A 10208-nucleotide genomic window follows, 5' to 3' on the forward strand; every position below is an offset into this window, starting at 1 on the left:
GTTGCATTGCTTGCCATTATATGTCTTTATAAAATTATTTAAAAAGTGCGTATTTGTCAACTATAATAAATTTACACACACTAAAACTTGTTAAGATTATTCATCTTATATGTCTTAATTAAAACTTGCGTGTGGTTCTTCCACTATGGGGTCGTTTTTCTTATATTCTGTGTAAACCGTGTCTTGTGGTGTGTGTTCCCTTTTTAGCTGCGAGTGTTGTAATGTTATTATAGTTGATGAATACGCACTTTTTAAATACTTTTTAAATAATTTTATAAAGACATATAATGGCAAGCAATGCAATAGTTTAGCATAATTATGGCACCTGATGATGGCACTATGTTGCCGAAACATGTCATGAAGTAGCAGGTCAAATTAAGTGCACTACAAGACGGCCACTCTATACATATCTTACTTTAGTATTTATCTTTAAATTAATGCCCTTATTTTTATCCTACTTGTTTTGACAAATAAAAATAGGCTTATGAGATTACCACGCTTTCTGTAAGACTGTATATCCCTCCCATCAACTTTTGAATGCCTGAACCAGTCTTTGTGAAACTTGGTATGTATATAATGGCACCTGAGCCCATCTCAACAGCTTACTTCATTAATCTCTCCCATCAGTCTTTGTGTCTGTATGTGTATCCCCCTGTCATTGCTAGGAAACGGCTAGGTAAAAAATGTTACTGTGACAACAAATACACACACAACAATAGAAAACTGATGGATGCATCATATCCTATGCATTCCATGTCATATCAAAGGAAAGCTGATGATTAGTTCTTTCCAGAACTTCTTGTTTACTTATAATTCATGTTGATTATAAATATGGTTCATCAAAGGCTTCTTTGTTAGTATATTACACCTGATGAGAGAATCTCTGATCTCGGATGAAGATGTATTATAAAATGATTATGTTGGACAGTGTTCATTTCTTATTTAAATTTAAAAAATTACATGACATTGTGGAAGTTGTATCTGCTTCTGTCATCAGGTGTAAGAATGGGAAAGAATCCTATCATATCAGATGTGGGAGATAGAAATGATTGCAGGACGATGGATAACCTGATGAAAGCAGATCCAGCTTCTGAAACATGAAAAAAGAAGGTAAAGATGTCCCTGTGCTTAACTAATTAAGCACTATGCCATGAAAGTGTATGAGGGAGTGGATGTATAGATCCACATTTTCTTGACCTCGGCACTGGCTGGAGGTGAGTAGTCAGCTTTTTACACCCCAGCTGCTTTACTCCCTGGGAAAGAGCCCTTGGATAGGAGGTTTATTGAACCCCAGAGCGAGTCTGAAGAAAATTCTTGGCCTTATCGGTACTCAAACTTCGACCCCTTCATCGTCCAGCCTGTGGCCAGTTGCTGTACTGACTGTGCCATCTCTGAAATATTACATAATTTTTAAATTTAAATAAGAAAATAGACAATGACCAGCAGTAGTTTTCAAACTAATAACAGACTACTGTTGTGAACTTTTAGTGTACCATGAAAATGTATTAATTAAAAATTGTGCCTAATATCTTACTTTGTAAATTTGTAAGTGATTTCACAGACATCTGTACTTGTTTGCAGTCCGTATTGGCATCAATCGTGGTTGTGGCATTGAAAGGGATGTTCCTGCAAGTGAAAGATTTGCCAGTGGCCTGGAGGCAGTCCCCGTTTGATGGCATGATTTGGCTCACCACTTTTCTAGCTGTAGTTCTGCTTGATATTGACTATGGACTGGGACTGGGTGTGGCACTTTCTCTGGTCTGTGTGCTTATCATGGGGCAAAGACCTAAAGTATGTCTTCTTGGTCAAGTGCCAAATACTGAGATCTTCCTTGACATAAGTCGTTATCAAGCAGTAAGTGAAAGATTCTCATTACAACAGTACACCAGTAACCTTTAGTCAGAAGTCTCTGCCTTCCATCGTGTTTTTTTTTTATTGCTAGTGGGATGGGACTAAGTCCCTTGTACTGCAGCCACTTTTGGCCTATTGTACCAACCCCAGGTGATAGGTGAGGGTGATTGTGGAGCAATTGGTGGAATGAAGATTGGCAGGGGAAACTGAAGTACTCGGAGAAAACCTGCCCCAGCGCCACTTTGTCCACCACAAATCCCACTTGACCAGACCCGGGATCGAACCTGGGCTGCCACGGTGGGAAGCCAGCGACTAACCGCTTGAGCTATGGCGCGGCCTCTTCCTTCATGTTAGTAACACCTTTTGTGGTGTTAGGTGTGTTATCTACTGTGTCTTTTAGTGCGTACATTTTGAATGAATGTGAGAATGCATCTATACATTTAATTCAGGAATTAAATATATTTATTGCCCTTATGATGTTACATGTTGTTTACAGGCTTCAGAAATCCCAGGAATTCGGATAGTTCAAGTGGCTGGAGGTTTGCATTTTGCAAACAAAGACCATGTTCGGAGGAAAGTCAATCGGCTGGTTGGAGACATATCAGTAAAAGAAACTGTGGTAAGTTGAAAACAATATGAAGTGAGTAGGATGGTTATACTTCTCCTGATTATAATTTGATTGTGAGCTGGCAAGTTTTCTTACAGCCAGCAATGTTACAGAGTTTCATTAATTTATCATAACTTTGTCTCTATTTGACTGATTTATGACTTGGACAACATGATATTAAAAAAACACACACATTTTTTTTTCCTACAGTACTTGAATATTTGACCAAAGTATGCCAATGAATCTGGTGTGGGATGTTTGTACACACTACTAATACTTTTTGAGACACACCAACACATGAAAAGTGTCGAAATCTCATCTAGGTTGCCATCTAGTCTTGTTCTTCAGGCATACAACACATTATTTTGAAGTTTTCTATATTTCTGCCACAGATCTTCACTAGAAAATTATGGCTTGTCAGCCTTTATAACAAGTGACCCAGTTTTGCAGAGCATCTCTTCACTGCTCTTTCCTTTAATATTTTGGTCTCACTCTTCAACAGACATTTGTTCCTGCACAGTGCAATCTGTGGAAAAGTTCAGGTGAACTATACCAGTTGTCCATATTTGACAATAAACTTTATTCAGCAAGTAAGTCTCTTCAGTCTTGTTAATAACAACTTTAATGTTACCTACTGTGGCTTTTCCACATATATTTTGAATGAATGTGTGACTGAATCCATTTGTTATCTTGAAAAACTTTGTTTGATTTTACTGCAAACTTTGCCGTCTTTGATTTGTTATACTGAATGAAGGGCATTCTTCTACTACATCATAAATTCATCAGTGGTTGTATTTGTTGGTGGTTCATAAAAGGCATAGAATGTAGCAAAACCCTTCTGATTTGCTTATCGATGTGCTTGCAGTCGCTGTTTTTAAAAGTGTAACAGTGTATGAGTATACATTTGGATTCTTTAAAATTGATTTGTTCTAAGCTTTTATCATCAGTGTTCAGTGAAACAAAATTTAATATTGCAGGGCACAATAGTGAAGAACTCTGAAGCGTATGAGGAAGCAGAAATTACAAGGAAAGCAAATTGTGATTCTGCAGCACTAATGGTAGAAAATAATCAGGTACGTCTGTTGTGCTTGTTATAAGTCATGTGAAGAAACCTTTGTAAGTGTGATCAAATCATCATTCTGCATAGAAGAAAGTTTTGGCATGTTCTCTTTTTATTAGTTTTTAATTTTATTTACAATCACATCTTTCAATGAACCAAACATTCATCTGGTGTTTGAAAAATGTGGGGATAATATTTGATAAAAGTAATCTGTTTTACTTGATATCACATTTTCAACGCCTTTTCAGAACTTATTACCACAGTTAATGATTACTAATCATTCAACAACACATGTATGACAGAAAAGGAATATGAGATGAAGGTGGAGAAAGATAAAAGTATGAAAGTTTATATATTGCCACATGTTAGTTACTGGACATGGAGTTTGGTTTGATAATTAAGTTTGTTGAAGGCTTATAACTCATAACTCCAAGTAACTGTAACACTACTGCTAACCTATATACTCTACAAATCACTTCTGCAAACACTAGGTCTTGTCATTGTGCTTTGTCTTCACTGGTTGTTGCTTGGTGGTGTCTCGCAACAGTATCACACAAGACTGACGTTAAAGTCAAAGCCATGTTATGACCAATGGCCAGTCAACAGTCAGTCTTGGTGGCAAGCCCCATCTGGGGCCAGAGACCAGAATTTTGTTACTGTCAGGCAGTTATGGTTTTGTCAATGTGGGGTGCCCTCTGATGTGAGGATGTGTCTGTCATTTGCTATGGTTGTAGTCAGTAGTACATGGTTTTACATGTAACCCTAGTATACACAGTGTGTCCAGGATCCATTAGGACTCATTTTATTAAATTTTGCCCTGCAGTGCCATCTGTTGTGAGTTGTGGCATTAAGATTCTTGAAGTTTCCGCTGTGGCTGTCTGTAATTTCAAAGTGTAAGCATCGCTGCATCAGGTGTTCTGACCTTGAATATTAAAATACTGTTCTGATGCTTGTCGAAAAATGGCGGTTGAATAGAGAGGCAACATCAAATTTTGTTTGAAGCTGGGCAAAACAGCTGGAGAAGCATACAAAATGATTAAAAGTGTGTACATTAGTGATTGAGTTGCTCGATCACTTTTCATTGGTATACTGTATTTCATGATGGCAGGGAGGACATTGAAGATGCTCCACATGCATCAAAGCCGAGAACAAGTCGCACTGAAGAATATGTGAAAAAGTGACCGAAATCCTTGTATCAGACAGATGTGTTTCTGCAAGACTCATCGAGGAGCTTTTGTGAATACCAAAAGTACTGTGCATCAAGTATTGACCGAGGATTTGGGCAAATGGAAGGTCTGTGTGCAGTTTGTACCGCACGCGCTGTCAGACGATGAAAAACATGCCAGAGTGGAGCACTGCAAAGACATATTATGGTCGGCCCAAAGTGTTACAAAATTTACAAAATCGATTGTTACTAGTAACGAGATGTGGTGTTTTCAATATGAGCCTCTCACAAAGCGGCAGAGTGCAGCGTGGTTGAGCCCAAAGAAGCCGAAACCAAAGAAAGTGCGCATGCAAAAGAGTCGATTAAAGACACTGCTAATCATGTTCTTCGATTCCAAAGGAATCATTCACAAGGAATTTTTGCCAGAAGGTCAAACAGTAAATTCTGATTATTATCTTGGATTCCTCAATCATTTGTGGGCAAGAATTCTTCGAATTCAACCTGAATATCGAGAGCAAGGTTCCTGGTCGCTCGTCCACGACAATGCCCCACCCCACAAATCGAAGACCGTGAGCGATTTTTTGGTCAGAAAAGGGATCACAGTCCTTGATCATCCTCCATATTAGCCAGACTTGGCTCCAGCAGATTTCTGGTTGTTCCCAAAAGTTAAGTTGGCGATGAAAGGAGACCATCATGACACTGTCCAGGACATCCAAAGGGAATGTACAGCAGTTTTAAGTGCGATTCCACAAGAGGAGTACAGTGACTGTTTTTTAAAACTTTTCAATTGATTCCAGCTATGTAATGATTCAGAAGGAGACTATTTTGGATAAAAAGAGTTAAATTTTGAAAATAATTCATGTCTTGTGTTTTTAATCAACACAGTCCTAATAGAACCTGGACACACTGTGTATATGTATGTACAGTATACACAATGCCTCTTGTCAGTTTATGCTTGACACAGCAGATCATCCCCTAACTCATGTAGCTCATGTTACAACAGCTGCCTAGTTACTTGAATGGTCATATGCTTCACCGCTGCCAAGTTTAGGCTTCTTATATTTTCTCTGTTGGGCTTTGCCTTTTTTTTAACATTATGAACGTTTGCATTTTCTGTGTTGGGCTTTGCCTTTTTTTAACATCATGAACGTTTGGATTTTCATGATTTTGTATGACCTCTGCTTGTTGTCTGCACTATTTCATCATGTATTCATAAATATATGGTACTTGAAAAGCCATATGCAACTCCCAGACCAGTGTGCCCCTTGGAAATTTAGCCATGGAGCAGATATGCAGGGGCCAAAATTACTGAAGGTGGGTGTCTGCCGCAATTTCCTAGGCTGGACAAGCATTACAGTCGTTACTGATCTAGTTACTGCTTCGTGGAGGGTTAGTTTAATGCTGGCGCTTAATCACTCACTTCTGAATGGGGAATACACTCTAATAAATGTTCTGAAGGCGTTGGCTTTGATCATTTCTACATACGAGGGTAAGTCAGAAATTATCCGCACTTTCTCCATAACACAGCTTTAGGTTTGTCACACTGCCTCCTACGCGTGCATTCTTAGAGTTGGTACTACTGTGGTCACATGATCGAAGTTTTACCTTGATCGCATCATTTTCCTTGATGCTGTGACAGTGTAAACATGGCCGCTCTGCTAGCAGTGTGCACCACTGATTAACAAAGAATAGTGGTCCGATTTCTCTGATTGGAAGGGATGTGAGGGGCTGAAATTCATATGTGGGTTCATCACTATGAGCCAGAATCCAAAAGCCAGAGTATGGCGTGGAAACACCCAGGATCGCAAACGAAGATGAAATTCAAGACTCAATCTTTTGTGGGAAAGGTGATGCTAACCGTTTCTTCGGACTCAAAAAGGCCTATACTGGAAGACTACCTGGAAAAAGGGTGTACGATCAACAGTGCAAGATACAGTGATTTGCTGGCCAACAATCTGAAGCCAGCAATTCGCACCAAACGCAGAGACATATTGTCGAAGTAAGTGTTGTTGTTGCATGACAATGAACACTCACACAAGGACGGCCAGACCATTGAAGCCATTAACCATGTGTGTTTCGAGGTGCTGGAACACCCTGCCTACAGCCCAGATCTCGCCCTTTCCGACTATCATCACTTTGGATCGCTCAAAGGTGTTTTACGACGTTTTTGATTTTCTATGGACAAAGAAGTGGGGAAAGCGGTGCATAAATGGTTGTGCGAACAACTGGAAACCTTCTTCGTGGAGGGAATATGCAAGGTTTTGGACCACTGGACCAAGTGCATCGAAAAGGGAGGAGATTATGTAGAAAATGAAGTACTTGTTCAACCCCTACTTTTGTATATATGGATTGGAAAAACAAGAGTGCGGATAATTTTTGACTTACCTATGTATAATCTGTTACCGCTTGCCTCCCTTCAGGTTGTGAAGCGACTTCTTAACCAAGCCCTCTTTTGACCCCTGCGTTTGGCGCCACTCTATAGCTGCACTCTCACCTACCTTTTGTTAAATTCAATTATTATCTTCTCTCTTGTACTAAATTTTATCTCAGGGTTATTTGATTTATAAAGAGGTGAGGTTTGTTGGTTTGGTAGAGCTGAGGTTCTCTTGTCTCAGAGCCTTGAATGGGCCACAACTCGAAGAGGCAGGATGATCACAAACTACAAAGCACATACAAGTTTAGATGAATTATTATTATTAAACACTTGTTGAGCCACTTCTTAATAAAACTTCAAAATCAGTTACTTTTATGTCTTGTTTCTACATGATCCGGCATGTAACTTTTACGTCTGATTTCTTCAAGGGCTGGTGTGTGACTTTTACATCTGATTTCTACGAGGGCCGATGTGTAACTAACTTTGACAGCTGACTTCCTTTTGAACCATCAACTCCTTGTTTCATCAGCGTCTTGGCTCTGTCACTCCCTTCAATTTTAGTGATAGGTTACATTTGAAAAATAGGAGTATCTTAATTAGCTATTAATCCACTGTGTTTAAGGATTACTAGAAGTTTAGGTTTCTGAGCTCCAACGTACTTTCTGTCGGAATCTTGACAATTGTGAAGCTTGGCTTGGGTCATTAAAACTTCACTATTTTAAGTTATGGTATGCACAACTTGTCAAGTATCGAATTCACAAAAGACTTTGTAGTTACACTTTCACATAAAATTTCTAAGAATCCACGACGGGATGTCTTCCTATTCTCTGCACGTGTGAGGAGACGCTAACTCTTACATGCAAGGATAGACCTATGTCTCACTGCACTTGTTCATTGCATCCCTTTGTGAATAATTAAATTTCTAATTAATAAAACTGATTACATTTAGATGGTTGCATAGCAGTGGTTTGGTTAAAAATCTCTATCACTCAAGGCTCTGGAACAGTTCTTGTTATATAGCCTTGGCAAGGACCATGTAGAGAATACTGCATCCCACAGTCTTCTGTTGTTGTGTGTTGATTTGTTGTTGTGGAAACTTGTTTAGGTAGCAGCAGAGGGTTTTTCAGCTGTTATGTCACAATGTCGCAAATGAAGAGACATTTCCGTAAATTGTCAACAGGCATGTCAGGATATTGAAATGAATTCTGAGCACACACAGACCAGAGGTCCAATAACGTCCAAGCTGTTTGAATATTACTGGGACACCAGATTAAGACTGGAAATCTCCTGGTTGTTTCATTTCACTAGTTCTGTGTTTCTTTTAACATTTTCTGCTGTGTTATTAATTACATGTTCATAACTCATTTTCCTTAGCCATATATCCGCTCCATTTGTAATAAATTTTATACTTTTATTATTCACTTGACTGCGCATTAAATTGGTGTATATTGTAGCAAAACTCTTGTTGAAATTTCTGTTAATAATATTGAACTTGAACCATAAGACATTACAAATGCTGTAGCATAAAGTAAGAGGTTTCAAGTGCAGAACTCCAAGGTAGCATCAAACATGAACAAATTACTGAATGAATATGTGACTTAGATGTATTCAGACCTTTATATTTCCATTCTGCAGGTATCCTGCGTAATACTTGACATGATGTCAGTATGTTTTGTTGATCCATCTGCCATCAAGACACTTATTGCAATGTATAAAGACTTTAAGAGCAGAGGACTCCTCTTCTGCCTAGCTGATTGTTCAGGTAAGAGATAAATTCACATTATGTGTTTTCAGGTTTTCTTGGTGGAGAATGTTCTGTTATTGTTGTCCGGGTAGTAACAGTTTATAGTCTTGTAGGTTTGATAGCAACATTTCAGGGGATTATATGTGGTGTGTTCGAAGAGTTCAGAAATTTATCTATAAATCAGCAGTGCATGAGTCACATTTCATGTTGTTTCAGTGGCCTTGCAACCTGATCATTAGTTATGCAAGCCATTTTGTTCCAAGTAGATCAGACATTCCATTTAGTGTTTATAACATGAGGCCACGCCATAGCTCAAGTGGTTAGTCACTGGCTTCCCACTGCGGCGGCCCATGTTTCATCTCAGGTCTGGTCAAGTGGGATTTGTGGTGGACAAAGTGGCGCTGGGGTGGTTTTTCTCCAAGTACTTCGGTTTCCCCTGCCAATCTTCATTCCACCAAATTCTCCACCATCATAATCACCCAGGGCAGGCTACAATAGGCCAATCAGTGGCCGCCATGCCAAGTGGACCCAGTCAGACTCCACCCCCCACTAAGCGAATTTAAAAAAAAAATAATAATTTTTTAGTGTTTATAATCAGTTTTGTGACTGGGTGTGTTGTCTTGTAGTGTTTAGGAGCAAAGAATTTATATAAAAATCTGTTTCGAAGTAAAGAAAAAGCTGCAGAAACCCACAACAAGTTGCATGAAGCTTACAGCAACCATGCCTGCTTTGCCTCTTCTGTGAAAAAGTATGACATGTGTGCTCATGAGTGAAAGCAATGCTGCTTGTTTTTGTAATGATTGTGATGTGCATTATGAGTTCGCTCCTGAAAGTCAGACACTTAACTGAGAATTTTATCTGCTAGTTCTGGGAGGTCTAGATGAGGTGTGAAAAAAATGACCTGAAATGTGGCGGCTCCTCCATCACGAAAATGTACCTGCTCGCACAACATCGTCAGTTAGATAGTTCTTGGCAAAACATTTAGTTCCTACCCTTCCACAACCCCCCTAATCATCTGATCTCTCACCTCCTGACTTTTTCTATTCCCTAAATTAAAATTACCCTTAAAGGAAGAAGACTTCAGACAGTGGAAGACATGGTCTCAAAATCATCAGCCAGCACAGTCAGCCTTCAGATTCTTATCATACAGTGAAATTTTTGCAGGTGGCTACATTTCATTTTTTCATTTCATTTCATTTATTTACATGTCAAAAATCCTTTACAAGTTCGTAAGACTCAGGATATAGACAATAGTCCAATATAACAATTAAATATAATAATTACAAAAAATATAATACATGTTAAAATATTTATGTAAACATAATTTTAAAATTATAAAACTTGTAATTTAACTTTTCATTAAGTAAGTATTTAATCCCAATAAAATCAATTATCAATCTTCTTAAC

At 38.6% G+C, this 10208-nt stretch overlaps 1 protein-coding gene across 3 annotated transcripts in view; it reads left to right on the top strand.

The window, feature by feature from the left end:
- LOC111873178 (prestin) overlaps positions 1 to 10208 on the top strand; it is a 120349-nt gene that overhangs the window by 57528 nt on the left and 52613 nt on the right. For all 3 annotated transcript variants that reach the window (XM_033754993.1, XM_023867676.2, XM_023867677.2), the window contains 4 exons: positions 1582 to 1854; positions 2348 to 2470; positions 3436 to 3531; positions 8693 to 8819. In XM_033754993.1, coding sequence (XP_033610884.1) covers positions 1582 to 1854; positions 2348 to 2470; positions 3436 to 3531; positions 8693 to 8819 — 619 coding nt within the window. The remainder of the gene's footprint in view (positions 1 to 1581; positions 1855 to 2347; positions 2471 to 3435; positions 3532 to 8692; positions 8820 to 10208) is intronic.

Source organism: Cryptotermes secundus, unplaced genomic scaffold (assembly GCF_002891405.2).
Source record: "Cryptotermes secundus unplaced genomic scaffold, Csec_1.0 scaffold344, whole genome shotgun sequence".
NCBI lineage: Eukaryota > Metazoa > Arthropoda > Insecta > Blattodea > Kalotermitidae > Cryptotermes > Cryptotermes secundus.